Below are 18,828 nucleotides of genomic sequence, written 5' to 3' on the forward strand. Positions count from 1 at the left end.
CACCTTCTAAAAATCATAACACCTTCAATTTTGCACCTACAGACCCATATGAGGGCTTATTTTTTGCGCCACCAATTGTACTTTATAATGACATCAATCATTTCGCCACAAAATTTATGGAGAAACCAGAAAAATATATTTGTGGGGCAAAATTGGAAAAAAAGCAATTTTTTTTTACGAAAAGTATACTTTTCGTCAAAAATGACACCATATCTTTATTTTGTAGGTCCAATCAGTTACAAGGATACCTAAATTATATAAAAAATTATAACTACATGCATCAAAATTATTATGTGTAAAATTGCCATCTTCTGATCACTATAACTTTTTTATTTTTCTGTATATGGGGATATATGAGGGCTCATTTTTTGCGCAATGATCAAAAGATTTTATCGGTACCATTTTTGTTTTTATGGGACTTTTTGATCGCCTTTTATCCATTTTTTTAGGGTATACAAAGTGACCAAAAATACGCAATTTTGGATTGCGGTTTAATTAACATTATATTTTCATAGTTTGGACATTTACGCACATACCACATATGTTTATTTTTATTTACATTTTTTTTTAAATGGAAAAAGGGGGGTGATTTAAACATTATTAGAGAAGGGGTTAAATCACATTTAAAAAAAAAATTTCACACCTTTTTTTTGCAATGTTATAGCCCCCATAGGGGACTATAACTTGCAATACCTTGATTGCAGACACTGATCTATGAAAAGTAATGTAATTGTTTGATCTATGAAAAGCCATAACATTGCATTGATCAGTGTTATCGGTGCTCTGCTGCTCCAGCCTGGATCTCAAGCCTCCTGCTGTCCTCTTAGCTGTTCGGGATGCCGCAATTTCACCACGGCGGTCCCGAATAGCCCACTGAGCTAACCGGCAACGATTTTCTCCCATTTTAGATGCTGCGGTCAACTTTTATCGCAGCGTCTAAAGGGTTAATACCGGACATCAGCCTGATCGGCGATGTCCGGTATTAACCGCGGGTCCCCGTTACTGTTAGCAACTGGGGCCTGCCAGGTATGAAGCACGCCCAGCTCCTGAGCGTGCTTCATATAACGGGATTCGGCCACGAGAGTAAGTTTACACTCGTGGTCGTTAAGGGGTTAAGGACATTACATCAAAGTCGGGTCAGCGTATAGTGTGGTTTTCCATGTTTTTGATTTTGAGTGTGACTCCATATCCAGACCTCCATGGCTTGATAAATTTGATTTCCATTGATAATTTTTGTGTGATTTTGTTTGACATTCACCTATGTAAATACGAAAGTATTTCATACGATTAGTTCATTCATTCAGATCTAGGATGTGCTATCTTAGTGTTCCCTTTATTTTTTGAGCAGTGTATATAATAGTTGCTATATATATTCCTCCTATATACTAGACTTCACCACATGAATAGTTTTCATGCAAATTTTGGTGGCGTACTATTTGTCTAAAAAGTGGCACATGCATATGGCCATATAGGTATAATTACCTGTTTTGTATAATTTCTCCTTTGTCCTATACCACTACTCTATACTTGAAATAAGTACCCGCAAAGTACTATGTTATTATCAAAATCAAACAGGCAAAATCACATTCTATAAATGTTTATTTAGTATGTATACCCTCTGTGCTGGAGTATTAAATACTGTACGTCATCAGCCGCATGCCATAGCGCTACTTACCACGTCCCCAATAGGCGTCACAGGGAGGTACAGCTTTGTGAAGCGTGGATTCAGCGCACAGGATCTGACGACAGACGCTGGTGACACATGGTGTACAGCTGCTTGCCACTGCAGATTTGCATCCTCCATTGTAGACTTGATCCAGACCAGGAGACCATAAGTAGTTGCATAGCAGCAATCCCCTTCCTTTTTCTGTTAGAATCCAAGCCAAAGGCCTGGAATGTGTTACTTATGGGGGACTGAAATAAGTGGAGCCTAGCCTCTATGATGGCTACTATACACTGCATATGGATTATTAAAGGGTTCTGCTCTCCTATGTCTCTATACACACCCTAAGAAGCAGCAGCATGGAGGACATTATAGAATAGTATTTACCGAGCAGTATAATACAGTAAACTTGTGTTTGTTCTTTGCAATCTATATTTGCTTCTGGCTTTCTACACTCACTCTCCCTCCCATCTCCCTCCTTACCCCTCCCCTCTTCAAAGATTTGTATGGGCAACATGATCCCTGAATGTAAAGAGAAATAAATATTTTTCACTGATAAGATATAATTAATAGTTTCTTTCCTTCCTTTGTTTTATTGATTTATGCAAAAATTGATAAAACTATAGTGCCTATTTGCAGTGATTTTCCCATGAACAAAAAAGATGGCTCCTCGATCATCTCCAGGCTGTTTGAGGCTGTTGGTGATAGTCAGGAAGCCGATAACAGCCAAGTCAGTTGTCTTGCACAACTCCCTTTCACATAAATGGAAGCTGATGGCATAGCACTGGGAGCTAAGCTGTTTACGTGACTGCTGGAGTTATGTAAACAGTTAGCTTGTGGGGCTATTCCATTTATGCAACTCCGGTTAATGTTAATACGACTTATGCAAATTCATTTTTTGACAGCTACGAACTGGTTGAAGATGGACAGGGAGCCATCATTTTTGTTTGTAAGCAAACCCCTTTAGGAGTATATTCAGAAGTGGTCAGGTCATGTTTTTTGCTGTGAAACTGCAGAATTTTGCAGAGGCTTTGTGGTAGTCCAGGCAGTAAATTGCAATATGTATATAACTTCAGGTTATTCCTTAAGAATAGTTCATCAATGTTTTCTTTTTTTTTTTAGGAAACCTCATTAAAAATAACAATAAAGTAATGGTTCGTATATCATTACTATCTAAGCATTTGCACATTTAAGTGGTTTGTAATAAACAAGGAAGTTTTTAGCATTTCCTAGTCAGGATGTGCCTACACCCTAGTATCACAGAGGATGTGCTACTTTACATAATAAAACAGACACTTCAGCTGGAAACATTGCGTTCTCATGGCAGTACAAGTAACATTTACCTCCCTTCATGTTCTGTCTAACATCTCAGAGCTCATACATGTGCCTTTATGGCTACTGTGGGAGCATAGCTCAGTAGAGATGGGCAAATGGCAGTAAACAGCAGTCTGAGACAGTGACACCATTAACATGCAGGGTTTCTCCTGTTCTTTATTTTTAAACAGAAAACATAGCTGTATTCACATTGGCACAAAACATAACCTGCTTGCCAAGCACTAACTAAAATAGTTTAACTTGTTCTTACTATACTGGTAGCTAACTACCAGTCACCCAACAAAACAATTGAAAATTGTACACTTTTTTAGGCTTAAAGTCGTATCTTTTTATTTGACAATGCTACAGGGGCTGTAAAGTTAGTATAGTTCGTAATATAGTGTCTGTACCTGTGTGTGACGGTGGTCTCGCAATTCTGTGATTTTGGCCCCAATATATATTTTTAATAGCATACAAAATTACTCAGGTCTTGGGTTTTCCCAGGTTGCTGTGCGGCCGAGACGTGACATCACTAGTTAAAGAGATGCAAAGTGGGGCAAAGGGAGTTTGTCCTGCTTCAATGGGTGGAGCAACCGCTGGGTGGGAAAGTAATAATTTTGCAACAGCTGTAGGCCCCCTGGTAAGAAAACACTGGTCTTTTGAATGGAATGCAGCTCAATTGTGTTTCAATGAGTAGGGTGACTGATGTGTGGGAGGGAGGAAAGTGACCTCATACTTACAAACAAGGAACTATGGGATGTGTAGTTTGATAGAACAACTCCAACAGGAAATGCCTAGTTCATAACAAAATAGCCACAGTGTTATGGTAATCTCACAACATAGCCATTTAGCCCCAAGACAAGCACAGATCCTTTCTAAGCATGTCCATTACTGTCTGGCACGTACATACTAAAATCACCTAATGGTGGAGAACCCCTTTAAAGGGGTTATCCACCATAAGGGGATTTTAGTACATACCTGGCAGACAGTAATGGACATGCTTAGGAAGGATCTGCGCTTGTCTTGGGGTTAAATGGCTATGTTGTGAGATTACCATAACACTGCGGCTAGCTGTTTGTGAACTGGTATTTCCTGTTTGACTTTTCCTTTTTTTGACTACAAATCCCATAAGTACATTTTCCTCCCTCCCACACATCAGCCACCCCACCCATTGAAACATAAATGAGCTGCATCCATTCAAATCAGTGTGTTTTTCAATCAGGGTGCCTACAGCTGTTGCAGATTGATCTCTCTCCCACCAAGCGATCCCTCCACCCATTGAAGCAGACAGGTCCCATGTCATCAGCTGACTAGTGAGTCAGGTCTCGGCCGCATTGCAACCTGGGAAAAATCTGAGACAACAGTAATTTTGTATGCTGATAAAAATAAATATCGGAGTGAAAATCACAGAAGAATTGTGAGAAAACCGTCACACACAGGTACAGACACTATATTATGAACTACACTAACTTTACAGCCCCTGTAGCATAGTCAAATAAAAAAAAATCCTGGAATACCCCTAAGCCTTCCGAAGTAAAAATCCCATCTGAAGGTCAGGTCTCTCTCAGCCTCACTAGACAGACTGACTCAGCTTTTCTTATTGCCCAGTGATAAACTGTGTCAAGCACTTGAGCTGCTCTGGGCTTATTTAAAAACTCTGGAGAAGCCCAGAAAGTGGAATGAAAGCCCCCCCTAGCTTTCATTCCATAAAAAACCATGTCTGAAAATAGTACTTACCAAAAGTCTCTAGCAAGCTAAGTTTTGTCTAGCTTCCTGAAACCTGGCATCTACATGCGACAGGTACCTTTGGGAAATATAGCGGACTACTGTATGTGTATATTAAGATATTTTACTAAAGTAAAGATGCTTCTAGGGGAGAATACTTCCCTCTATACAGAATCTGATGCCACATTTGTTTTCTGATCATTTGCGCAGAAACTAAAAAAAACTTTCTTAGGCCTCTGTTTGAAATTGTTGGCATGAGAATGTACAGCCTCATGTACCTTTACAGAACCTTTATCATGGCTGCAGACCAAACAGAATATAACATAACATAAGCCCTTATATATATATTACAGGAAAACGGTCACCCGTTCACCCACACTAAACCCAATACTCTGGGTTATAGTGTGGGTGAACAGGAGTCCATACATGGGTCACTTACTTTTTTATGTTTTCTTGTGGCCGATTTGTTGTCCGCTAAAGTTCCATTGTTTGCCCTTCACTTGCACTCTGAAGGTTGGTCCCCCGCCAGCAGATTTGCTTTGGGTCCCGGAGGAAGGGGCTTTAGCCCGCCCCCATGTTTGCATATTAATTTTCCCCCTTGAGTGCAGCGTGTCGGGAGGGTGCTCCATGCAATGTAACTGCACATGCACTGGTCCATTGCTACACCCAAAAGTCGGGAGTAGTGAGAATTCAGAAAGAGGTACTTCCAGGTGTAACGAGGGACCAGCGCTTGCACAGTTACACTGCACAGAGCACTCTCCCTACGCGCTGCACTCAAAGGGAAAATGAATATGCGAACAAGGGGGGCGGGCTAAGACCCCTTCTTACGGGACCCAAAGCAAGGCTGCCGGCAGGGGGCCACCCTTCAGACCGCAAGTGAAATGCAAGCAGCAGAAGTTTAGCGGACGACAACTCGGTGACATGAAAACATAAAAAAGTAAGTGACCCATGTATGGACTCCTGTTCACCCGCACTATAACCCAGTGTATTGGGTTTAGTGTGGGTGAACTTGGTGACAGTTTTCCTTTAATGCTTCTGCATAAAGTATGTGGGATTATGTGTATTATTGTCAGTAACCATGGGTATGTTTCTATCTCTCAATGGGCATACAGGTGTTCCCTTGCCATCTGACACTTAACCACCAAGGGGACTTAAAAAGTGTTGAATAAAAAAAAGTTTAAAAATTATACAAAAAAAAATGTATAAATAAAAAAAGATAATAAATATATTTGGCATCACTGCGGGCAGAATTGTGAGAATTATCAAATATGGTCCCATGCGGTGAACAGTGTAAATGTAAAAAAATACCAAAATGCCAGAGATGCAGATTTTTGGTCTCATGTCATCAGAAAAGAAAGAATAAAAAGTGATCAAAAAGACCCATGAAAATAAAAATGGTACCAATAAAAACTACAGTTTATGGTGCAAAAATTAGCCCTAATACATTTATAGGGGTCAGGATACAAAGTTGCAAAATTGTGCTTTTTCAGTTCCCCCAACATAATAATTTTTTTCCACCATTTTATGATGAATGAAAGGTGTCAAATTACATATGGTTTGCCTTCTTCCTGGTGCCCGGGTCTGTTACATCACACTGCAGCTCGGCTTAAAACTGGCCAAGGCGGGACATCGCTGCAGCTGCCAATAAGCTCAGTGTAGTGTGACATGTTGGGCCATACTGACCATAATATTACCATATGAAAGTGACTCCTGGTGTACTGAAGGCCTTTACACAGCACCATGGGAAAGATTTACCAAAACCTGTGGCGAGGAAAAGTTGACCAGTTGCCCCTAGCAACCAATCAGATTGCTTCTTTTACTTTTCAAAGGCCTTTTGTAAAAATAAAATAAGCAATCTGATTGGTTGCTATGGACAACTGCTACACTTTTCCTATGAACAAGTTTTAATAAAGGTTCCCCATGTTACTGAGGTACTCTACTCTAGAAGTATTGCTTGAAATTTAGCAATTTCTAAAGGCCAATATTAAAAGGTTACACTAAGGAGGGCTCCACCCAGCAGTACTGGATTCAGTCTTCTGCGCTATTCTTAGAAAGTCACCACTTCTAGTTTGATATGTGTACAGTGAATTGCAGTTGTAAGCCCACGTAGGCCGATCTATGTCACAGGATATCCTGAATGCCACATCTGTTTTAACTTTGATCATGTACTGTATGTTTGAGTTTTTTTTTATTGTTTTCTCACTATTTATAGGGCATTAAAGAGTAAACAATATACACACAGAAAAATGCCACAGAATATATTAACCGAATTACGTTTATAACCAAGTTATCAAATTGTTGGCTCAGTACAGCACATTGTACCTCAAAATATTTCATATGTAAGTCCATCAAGGTATACACATAAACATGAATACAAGAAGGGTTTAGGAGACAAACAACTGTTTAAAATATACATTTTTAAGACTTAAAGATCAATGATGGCAGTACTAGTCCAATAAGAGCTAATGTTACATCTGGGGCATGGTTTTTGGCCCTGGACTTTGGGGGAGATTTATGAATATATGTGCAGCCACTTTACAACCTTTTTGCTGTGTTTTTGGCTTATGTGCATCAGATTTATCAAAACTGCGGACAGACTTTAATACATTTTGCATAAATGAAAAATCAAATCGGAACTTGCTGTGGGATGTCACTTTTTTAAAGCAAGGCAGAGGTAGTATGAATTAGAATTTATTTGAACATTTGCACATTATTTTTGTGCCTTTTTAAAAAAGGCACAGTTTATAAATCTCGTCCACTGCATAGACAAAATAAAAAAACTAACTGTGCAAAAATTTTGCGCCAAATTTCAGCCTATTAAATGTCATGAAGGCAATGATAAATCTCCCCATTTAACCAGTAAACTTGCAGGTAGTTTCTGTGCAAATAACCAGCATCTTGCATAAAATGTTCCTTTGAGACTGATCTTCATTTATATTTAGTCATTGTTTAGAAGAATGAGAGGGGGGATTTATTGAACACATCAAACCCCATTTTGCCCAAAAATGTGAGGCTTTTACAACATTACGCCTAACTGGACAAGTAGGTGGGGCTTGCTGTAAAGAGGATAAGGCCTTAAGGGAAGGAGGCACCATCTCCTGCAAATGACAGATTTACTAAAACTTACAGCTGCAAGCAGAAGCTAGTTTCAATTAAAATCTACACCAAGGGGGAGATTTATCAAAACCTGTGCAGAGGAAACATTGCCCATAGCAACCAATCAGATTGCTTCTTTCATTTTAGGTTTATAGGTTTTTTGGGTATTTTTTTTTTTTTATATACGCAACTGTCCCAAGGAGGGGGTTTACACACACCTTTTTGTGGCAGTTTGTCTTTTAATTTTTTGAGCCAAGACTAGAAGTGGATTCAAATGCAATGATAAATAGAAAAAAAACTTGTTCTGGATCCTTATATATGACTTTAGTAATGCCCAAATTTACCCCCATTCCAGCATTGCCTCCACTACAGTGTCCCTAGCTAGGTCTGCCCAGGACCAGTGAGGGTCTAGAGTAATAAATGTAGAGTCATATTTTTTTCCCCAGTCTATTCTCAAAATGTTTAACAATCCTGGGAAATCCACTTAAAGTAATGTTTTAACAATAACCCAAGGGCAACTTACATGAAAAATATTTACCAACAAGAATCTTTCCATAAAAACAGATTTTGGAATCACCCACAATAAAATTCTCTTTTCTTTGTTGACATGTGCGGATGGATGTTATTCCATCATTTTATTCACATGCAAAAAGTATGCAAATAGTTATTCTTCACTTATTATTGTTTCATTTGGACTAGTGCAATTCCTTAATATAAATTGTAATGGTTGACATACCATGCTGTACAAATTTACCAGTTTTTAAGGAAACTATAAGCACTCCTTATAAAATTCCTGAAAGGTGCAACTGACAATGCTACTTTAGGTAAAGAATCCAGTTCATCATAGTCCCGTGGTGTCATTTTCTGCAGAGTAGCTCCATGACTGTTGTTGTTATTGTTTATGCCAGCCATTGCACCATTTTCCTCATCTTCAGGAGCACCCAGGAGTATGAAAAGATTCCTATCAGCCTTGAGCTTTAAGTATTGCCAAGCTTTTCGGCCATTGTGGTCACGAATATGAATATCTGCATTGTATGCCCCTACCAGAACTTTGATGAGTATGTCATGCCCCTGTAGTGCTGCAATGTGGAGTGAGGTTAAACCACCACTAGCACGAGTGTTGATATCCAAGAAGTAGCCACCAGCACTTACAAAATCCATAAGTCTAATTAAATCCTCATGGTGGCCATGTTTGGCAATCCAATGTATCACAGAGTAACCAGTTACAAAATCTCTTTTGTAAAGCAGACTTGGATCCTGCTGTAGTGAATCCTGTAGATCCTCAAAGTTGCCTTCTGCAGCCATTATCATCCATGCATGTTCCACAGGGTCAAGTACTAAATCTTGTGACTGTTGTTCTTGAGCATCAGCATCAAAACTCGCTGCTGAGATCCATGCTCCACCAAATGGCAGTGATCCGGTTGTACTCCATAAGCTTCCTCTCATTCCTCTTTTCCTTTTACTTATTGTGGCAGGTGATGGAGTCCTGCTCATGCTTTCCATCCTCTTCATGCTTCTTGAGTCCCGTATAAAGGAGGATCTGTTCTCGACATCTTCTTCTGTACTGTACCTTAACATATTCAAGCTGTTGTTTAAGGACTGCTTCTTCTTTGCAAATTCTTTGGTAGGACCTTGCCAATCCAATATGTTAGAATACATGTTCCTTTGCAGTTTTCCAGAGGGTACTCAAAGTCACATCATTGACAGGATGTTATAGTCTGGAACTTTGTCCAATGCCTCTGAATGACAAGACACCAACTAGCATATTAAAGGCAAGACTCGCTATGACTTCTTCTTAAAGATGTTGCAATCGGCTTCCTTTATCTGTTGACATGTGACAAAGAACTATATGAAAACAGGAACAGTAATTTTAACTCTTCATTGGCAAAAAAAATAAGTGCTCGGTAAAAGTTTTTTCCTTCAAAATTAAAATTCTAAATATCAAATTCTTATCTAAATCCTCCAAATAAACATAAATGAAGGACTGGATATTAAATATTTGTGTTAGGAAATGTGTAGTAGTTCCTGCCAAACAAGTTTTTAGCGCATTGTTGCCAGGTTTACTTTTACTGCTTGCTGTCTTTTTGGAAAGGTAATGCTGTCTTTTTGGAAAGGTAAAGCTCACTCGTGTTAGTGTCACGTATGAAAAACCAATCTTTTGAAATTGTAAATTTGTAAATCTTATGAAAGTGTAAATTATGGAAATGAAATCTAACTTTTGTTGACATATTATAAGAATGTCTAATCTGTAATTTGATTCTTTTTGGAGATTTTTTCCATCTTTCCTTGGCTTCTTTATGCATATTAATACAAATTTTTACTGGGGTGCCCAAACTTTTGATCCACACTGTATGTCTATGAGAGGAAGGATTTAAATGACCACTTTTGGTAAGTGAAAATTACCACTTGTTGAATAACGCCTTTTAAGGGTGTGTTCACACGTACAGTATCCTGCGCATATTGGATGCGCAAGATTTGAAGCTGCAGCTTTGAAGCTGTGGCCAGTCATTTCGTTTTCATTGAAATCTTCAGCTTCAAATCCTGCGCATCCAACATGCGCAGGATTCTATACGTGTTAATACATCAAGTCATCTTTTGACAGCCTATTAACAGGATACGCCATCAATCCCTGTATGTCTGGGTGCCGACACCCAGCAGCCACTCAAATCAGCTCAACACATTGTACAGTGAATGAGGTCAGTAGTTCTGCGCCGTTCATTGATTAGTGGTGATTCCGGGTGTCTGCAAATTGGCCTCCACTGAGATTAATGGGAGCTGAACTGCAGTTATCCAGTGCCACCACTATACAATGATCAGCACAGATTTTGTTCACTATATACTGTATAGTGAATGATGAAAAATGGAATGAGAGACGGGTGACTTTCAAATTTAGTGTTTCAAATGTGGGTGGGCAAAGGTGTGATGAGCACATTAGTCACAGATCTGCAACACAGTTATCACTTTATTTCAGTACTATGCCACCAGGTTTATGGTGCCATCAGACAGAAGCCCCCAGCCTTTAAATCAGAGATAAATCATGAGGAGGGTGGGAATCACATTTATACTGTAACATTTGTTCTTTGATGACAAGATTTTGTCTGTCCCCACTTCCCTGCCTGTTGAAAGGTAGTATTTAATAAGTGAGTGGTTGCACATCATAAATACCCTTTAAGGACATCTATGGTGTAGATTTTTTATAATCCCCTGTGCCCGGTATAAGTAAGCAGGACACACTTGGAGGTAGTGGATCCACTGGACCTTTGTGGCAGATGACACGGGCCGTGACAGGGAGCAGAGTCTAAGGTGCCGCTGGTTTTAACCAGAGTCTGCCACAAACCAGGATGGTCTTGCTGCGGCAGGCGGCACCCAGGTCGCTACCCCTGGCACGACTTGACCACACAAGCGGCTGAGGTGATGCGAGGCACAGGAGGAATTAGGCAAGACAGGGTCTAGATAACAGAAGGTCAGGACAGGCAGCAAAGGTGCGCAGAAAAGAACGTAGCAGGAGGTCAATAGGCAGGCAGCAAGGAGCAAGGTCACGGAATGATAGAATCTGGAACACGGCAAGGTAACAGAGAATGTGCTTTCTCTTGGCACTAGGGCAACAAAGATCCATCAGGAAGTGATGTGAGGTGCAGAAATTTATAAAGAACAGTGCAGGTGCAAACCATAATTATGGGCGCACTGGCCCTTTAAATCAGAGACCTCCGGTGTGCACGTGCCCCCGCCTCCTAGGCGGTGAGGGAAGACAGAGGAAGGAGAAGAGCATGGAGGTGAGAGACAGACTGGGACTCGCGTGCGGGCGCCTCCCGAGATGCAAATCCCAGTCCCGCCGGCAGGGGAAGTGAGAGGGGAGATGCGCTCACGGACAGCATGTCTGATGTAACAGTACACCCCCCCCCCAATGGTCTCCCCCTCTTTTTGAGGCTCAAAAAAATGCTTGAGGAGATTACTATCCAGGATGTTATCCTCCGGCTCCCAGGACCTCTCCTCAGGACCAAATCCCCTACAGTCCACCAAGATGAATTGTCTTCCTCGCACGGTTTTAGAGGCCAAAATTTCTTTGACCTGGTAAACATCCGAGGAACCTGAGATGGGCATGGGAGCAGTGTTCTTTTGTGAGTAGCTTTTGAGTACCAGAGGTTTGAGGAGGGAGACATGAAAAGAATTGGGAATACGTAGTGAGACTGGATTGATTCTTTGCAAGACCTCGAACGGACCCAGGAACTGAGGACCCAGCTTGTAGCTGGGAATCTTGAAGTGAATATACCTGATGGGTAACCAAACTTTTTCCCCGGGAGAGAAAGATGGAGGAGGTCTTCTTTTCTTATCAGTCTGGGCCTTCATGCGTGAGGAGGCAAGAGACAAAGAATGCAGAGTTTGTTGCCAAATGGAAGAGAAGTCTTGGACGAGTTCATCAACAGCTGGCACACCGGAGGAAACTGGAACTGGAAGAGGAGAACGGAGATGATGTCCATACACAACAAAAAATGGAGAAGTCCTTGTGGACTCAGAATCCTTATGATTATAGGAGAATTCAGCCCAAGGAAGAAGGTCGACCCAATCGTCCTGACGAGCAGAAAAAAAATGACGGAGATAAATCTCTACAATTTGATTTACCCTCTCCACCTGACCGTTGGATTGAGGGTGGTAGGCAGAGGAGAAGTCCAGATTCATGTCAAGACGAGAACAGAAAGCACGCCAGAACCTGTAAACAAACTGCACTCCACGATCCGAGACGATATGGTTTAGAAGGCCACGTAGACGAAAAATATGTTGAAGAAAGTGCTTCACCAGCTGTGGGGCAGATGGAAGACCCGGTAGCGGAATGAAATTTGCCATTTTGGAAAATCGATCAACCACCACCCAGATGACTGTGTTATTACGAGAAGGAGGCACATCGGTAATAAAGTCCATAGCTATGTGGGACCAGGGAATCTCCGGAATGGGCAAAGGCTGCAAGAGTCCCGCAGGCCTCTGCTGAGGAGTTTTGTCATGGGCACAGGTGACACAAAAACGAACAAAGTCGGTGACATCACGTTCTAGAAGCGGCCACCAGTAATGCCGGGAAATAAGTTGAACATTCTTTCGTATTCCAGGGTGACCAGCCAGAAAAGAAGAATGACCCAAATTCAGGACTTTATGTCTCAGTTTGACAGGCACAAAGGATTCCCAGGGGGAACTTGCTGGAGATCGTCAGGAGCTGCTGAGATCAATTGTTTCGGAGGAATAATATGTCTAGGCATGGAGTCCATTCCAATGACATCGGAGGATCTGGAAAGAACATCGGCTCTGACGTTTTTGTTAGCGGGACAAACATGAATGAAGAAATTAAATTTGGAAAAGAAAAGAGACCACCCTGCCTGCTGGGGATTCAATCGCTGAGCAGACTGGAGGCATAGGAGATTCTTATGGTCTGAGTAGCTGCTGACCGGATGAGGGGACCCTTCTAACAAATGTCGCCACTCCTCCAGAGCAAGCTTAATAGCAAGGAGTTCTTGATCTTCAATGGAGTAGTTCCTTTAAGCAGGCAAGAACATCTTAGAAAAGAAACCACAGGTTACAGTCTTGCCCTTGGAGTTTATCTGGGTAAGAATGGCACCGCCTCCTACGGATGAAGCATCTACTTCTAAAGCAAAGGGTTTCTCCGGATCAGGTCTTGTGAGGACAGGGGCAGAGGTAAACGCAGTCTTTAAGCGAGTGAAGGCCACTTTGGCCTGAGGAGGCCATGACTTAGGGTTAGAGTTCTTCTTAGTAAGGGCCACTAGCGGAGAAACCACAGAAGAGAAATGAGGGATGAACTGACTATAATAATTGGCGAATACCAAAGAGCGTTGAATGGCATGTAGACCAGTAGGACGAGGCCAATCCAATACCGCAGTCAGTTTGTCAGGATCCATCTGTAGACCTTGATGAGAAACAATGTAACCGAAGAACGGAAGGCTTGATCTCTCGAACAGACACTTCTCCAGTTTGGCGTAAAGATGATTCTCCCGTAGGCGCTGAAGAACCAGACGGACATGTGAGCAATGCTCCTCCAAGTTGGGTGAGTAGATCAAGATGTCATCAAGATAAATGACAACACAGGTGTAGAGTAGATCTCGGAAGATATCGTTGACAAATTTCTGAAAGACAGTTGGGGCATTACAGAGACCGAAAGGCATCACAAGAAACTCAAAATGTCCATCACAGGTATTGAAGGCCGTCTTCCATTCGTCCCCCTTGCGGATACTAATAAGGTTGTATGCTCCTCGCAAATGCAACTTAGAAAAGACCTTGGCACCCCATAGCCTCCCTGGCGGTATGATTCTGTCTGGAAATTTGTACCAAAAGCGGTACAATTTTTTTAACTTAATTTCACATCTCCCTCCACCCATTTCACATCTCCCCTGTCACATTCCCCCTCCCTTGTCACATCCCCCGTCACATTCTCCCCCCTCCTTGTCACATTCTCCCCCCTCCTTGTCACATTCTCCCCCCTCCTTGTCACATTCTCCCCCCTTCTTGTCACATTCTTCCCCCTGTCACATTCCCCCCCTTGTCACATTCCCCCCCCTGTCACATTCCCCCCCCCCTGTCACATCCCCCCCCCTTGTCACATTCCCCCCCCCCTGACACATTCCCCCCCTCTGACACATTCCCCCCCCCTGACACATTCCCCCCCTTGTCACATTCCCCCCCCTTGTCACATTCCCCCCCCTGACACATCCCCCCCCCTTTGTCACAACCCCCCCCCCTGACACATCCCCCCCCTTTGTCACAACCCCCCCCCCCCCTGACACATCCCCCCCCCTTTGTCACAACCCCCCCCCCCCCCCCTTGTCACCTTGTCTTGTCCTGCAGCAAATACACTAGGTTTGCCGGCAGATTTCAAACCTAGTGTATTTCCTGCAGAACAAGTCCTTTCCCCTTCAGCCAATCACAGGCTTTACACCACTGCGGCCTGTGATTGGCTGAAAAGTGAAAGGTCCTAGAAGATGAATAGTGAAGAGAGGACACCCCGGACCGCACGGAGGGGAACGGCATCTGCAGGGACCGGGATTAGGTGAGCAAAAGGTTTTTTTTATTTTACTACTTCTTCCTTTTACACTTAGCTTAGTGTTTTTCTAACAGGGGGCCTCCAGCTGTTGTGAAACTACTACTCCCAGCATGCCCGGACAGCCTTTGGCTGTTCGGGCATGCTGAGAGTTGTAGTTTTGCAACAGCTGGAGGCCCCCTGGTAGGGAAACACTGACTTTTAGTATTTTTCTTTACCTGCTCTGGCCGTCCCCCGCAACGGGAGCCGACCAGAGCAGATAATCGCAAGTTTTCCCGGGGGCCGCATCGCTATATCGCATTGCTTTTGCGATATATCGTGCAGCCCGACCGGGAACTCTGCAATTCTACCCCGAGCGTGACTCGGGGTTACCGATCCTGGCTGGGAAAATTAACCCCGAGTCACGCTCGGGAATACCGCTCAGGAGGTTAAACGATCAAAAAGTTCAGAAATCAGAGGAGGATAGCGATTTTTGATCGTAATCTTGTTAAGTCCCCTATAGTCAATACATGGACGGAGAGAACCATCCTTTTTCCCTACAAAAAAGAAACCTGCTCCAGCAGGAGAGGAGGACTTTTGGATAAATCCCTTTTGGAGGTTCTCCTGGATATATTTTACCATGGCTTGTGTCTCAGTGACTGATAACGTGTAAATTCTTCCTTGAAAAAGGCGTGGTACCAGACTGTAAATCGGTGGGGCAGTTGTAGAGACGATGTGGTGGTAAAGTCTCGGCCTGCTTTTCACAGAATACATCTGAATAGTCTTGGTATGTAGAAGGAAGACCAGGCAAAGGAGGAAGAGAAGAGACAGGTTTAGACTGCACTGGTATAAGGCAGAGATTTTGGCAAAACTGTTCCCAACATGTGATTTCACCTGATTTCCAGTTGAGTTGTGGAGAATGACGTTGGAGCCATGGAAGACTGAGAAGAAGCTCAGAAGTACAGTGCTGCAGCACATAGCACTCAATCTTTTCCTTGTGCAAGACTCTACTTGCATGTCGAGAGTCACTGTGCGGAATAGCATCTTACAATCCAGATTTTGTCCATTAACAAAAAAATACAAGGACTTAGCAAGCCGAGTCACAGGAAGTTGATGTTTATGGACCAAGGAAGCATCAATGAAGTCGCCAGCGGAACCAGAGTCCAAAAATGCAGAAGCGATGAATGAAGACTTGGCAGAAGCAAAGACGAACTGGAATGGTCAATCGAGGAGAGGTAGTATTCACACCTAGGGACGCTCCTCCCATGTGTCCTAGGTTCGAGCGTTTCCCGGACGCTTTGGACACATAGAACAGTCTTTGAGAAAGTGCTCCGGACTGGCACAATATAGGCACAAATTCTCATTGCGTCATCAGGATCTTTCCAGCTGCATTAAGCGAGAAAGGACCACTTGCATAGCCTCTTTGGCAAAAGGCAAAGAAGACTGTAGAGGTGGACATTGGAACACGGGTGCCAAGCTAGGAAAACGCCATGTTCGGGCAGGTTCTCTCTCCATGCAAAGTTCTTCCTGCTTCTCGGCAAAAAAAAACATCAATTCGAGTGGCTAAATGAATTAGTTCACACAGGGTAGATGGAGGATCTCATGCAGCGAGGGCATCCTTAATTCTACTGGACAGTTCTTTTTTAAATGTAGCACACAAGGCCTCATTGTTCCAAGCCAGTTCTGAGGCAAGAGTGCGGAATTGAACCACGTAGTCTCCGACAGAGGAATTTCCTTGGTAGAGGTTCAGAAGAGCCGTCTCAGCAGAGGAGGCTCACGCGGGTTCTTCAAATACACTGCAGAATTCAGCAAGGAAAGCTGACAGGTTAGAGGAAACCGGATCATTACGATCTCAGAAAGGTATAGCCCAAGCCAGAGCTTTTCTGACAAAACACTGACCACAAACGCCACCTTAGTTCGTTCCATCGAGAACTGATCCCCCATGAGCTCCAGATGCATGGAACACTGCGTGATGAAGCCTCTACACATCTTTTGGATCACCTTCAAACTTCGATGGTAAGGGTATTCGAAGCTTGGATCCAGAAGAAGCTAATGGAACGGGTGGTGAGACAGGAGCAGGTTGCGGCTGTTGCTTTGGTTGTTGCTGCATGGCAAGAAGCTGTTGTATCATGGCAGACAGTTGTTGCACCTGACAGGCTAACTGCTGCGACTGGAGAGCCAGACTGAGGAAAGGTCCGTAACTTCAGACAGAGGTACCTCAGCGGGATCCATGGCCGGATATAACTGTAAGACTCACGGCAGTAAGCTGGACACACTTGGAGGTAGTGGATCCGCTGGCCTGTGTGGCAGATGACACGGGCCGTGCCAGGGAGTGGAGTCTAAGGAGTGGCTGGTTTTCACCAGAGCCTGACGCAAAGCGGGATGGTCTTGCTGCAGCAGGCGGGACCCAGGTTGCTACCCCTGGCACGACTCGACCACACAGGCGGCTGAGGTGATGCGAGGCACAGGAGGGATTAGGGAAGACATGGTCTAGATAGCAGGAGGTCAGGGCAGGCGGCACAAGTGCATAGACAGGAATGTAGCAGGAGGTCAATAGGCAGGCGGCAAGGAGCAAGGTCAGGTTACGGAATGATATAATCTGGAACACGGCAAGGTAACATAGAATATGCTTTCTCTTGGCACTAAGGCAACAAAGATCCGTCAGAAAGTGATGGGAGGTGCGGAAATTTATATAAAACAGTGCAGGTGCAAACCATAATTACGAGCACACTGGCCCTTTAAATCAGAGAGCTCCTAGGAGGCAGGGGCACGCGCGCCGGCGCTGAGGGAAGACAAAGGTAGAAGAAGAGCATGGAGGTCAGAGATGGACTGGGACTCGCATGCGGGCGCGTCCAGCGATGTGAATCCAAGCCCCGCCGGCTGGGGAAGTGAGAGGGGAGATGCACTCACGGCCAGCATGTAGGATGTAACACCAGGCCTGTAAAAAGGTACAAAACAAACTTTAACTCACCTTATGACGTTCCCCCGTTGCTCCGATATCGGTGTCACGGTCCACCGTTGCTGGACTTCTTACTGCTTCCTGAGGACTGTGACTCAAAATGTGCTCAGCATATCGGCGGCCGCAACGTTGTCCCGCCTTGGCCAGTGATAGCCTGAGTGCAGTGTCATGTAAGGAGCCTGGGCCCCTCCTTCTCCCTGCTACCCAGCCTCCTTACTTGACAGTGCGCTCAGCCTATCACCGGCTGAGGCGGGACATCGCTGCGGCCGGCAATACGCTGAGCGCAGTATGAGCCACCATCCCCAGGAAGCAGGAAGAAATCCAGTCCCGGAGGACCATGGCACCGATTTCAGAGCAACGGGGGAATGTCGGAAGATGAGTTAAAGTTTGTTTTGTTCCTTTTTGCAGCCCAGGCACAGGGGATTATAAAAAATGTACACCATAGATGTCTTTTAAGCACTCTGTGATCCACATTAGATGGGTCTACATGCCACAGGCTGGGGACATCTAGCCTTAAGACATGTGGAGCAAATGTACAACAGATCACATTGGGAGCAGGTTTGCACCTAGCTTATTACAGTCTATACTATTTTATATATAACATCTGCACCCAGATATCCTCATTTTCTGATTGACAGTCAAGAGACAAATAGCCCTATGTAAATGACACAAAGTGTATACTGCCACCATTTTTACTACCACTATTCACACTGGTGTATGCATTGTTAATCTGTTTAATTAAACTGTAATATACAAATGTATATTGTAAACCTGCAATACAGTGCCCCCCCCCCCCCCCCCCACACACACACACACAGTGCAATTTTTCCACCTACAGGGCCATACAAGGGCCTGTTTAATGCAGGACTATGCAGGTACTTTGTAATGACATCACCTATTACCATGAAATCTAATGCAAAGCCAAGAAAATATATTTTGTGAGGAAGAAAAAATAATAATAATAATAATAATAATAATAAAAAATTCTATTCAAGCAAAGAAATGTGCAGAATTTCTCAGGCTAATAATTCTAATATTAGCTTCCCAGGCTAATAA

General features: G+C 43.4%; 1 protein-coding gene across 5 annotated transcripts in view; it reads right to left on the minus strand.

Moving 5' to 3' along the window:
* Positions 1-6,031: 6,031 nt before the first annotated feature.
* Positions 6,032-18,828, minus strand: part of SOWAHD (sosondowah ankyrin repeat domain family member D) — a 53,673-nt gene continuing 40,876 nt past the window's right edge. For 3 of the 5 annotated variants that reach the window (XM_056541180.1, XM_056541182.1, XM_056541179.1), the window contains one exon: positions 6,032-9,622. In XM_056541180.1, the coding sequence (XP_056397155.1) occupies positions 8,549-9,457 (909 nt within the window). In that variant the 5' untranslated portion in view covers positions 9,458-9,622 and the 3' untranslated portion in view covers positions 6,032-8,548. Of the gene's footprint in view, positions 9,623-15,452; positions 15,657-16,712; positions 16,827-18,828 lie in introns of those variants that run through there. The other 2 variants (XM_056541184.1, XM_056541183.1) reach the window with 2 other exon arrangements.

The sequence above is a fragment of the Hyla sarda genome, chromosome 9, assembly GCF_029499605.1.
Source record: "Hyla sarda isolate aHylSar1 chromosome 9, aHylSar1.hap1, whole genome shotgun sequence".
In the NCBI taxonomy this organism is placed as follows: Eukaryota; Metazoa; Chordata; class Amphibia; order Anura; family Hylidae; genus Hyla; species Hyla sarda.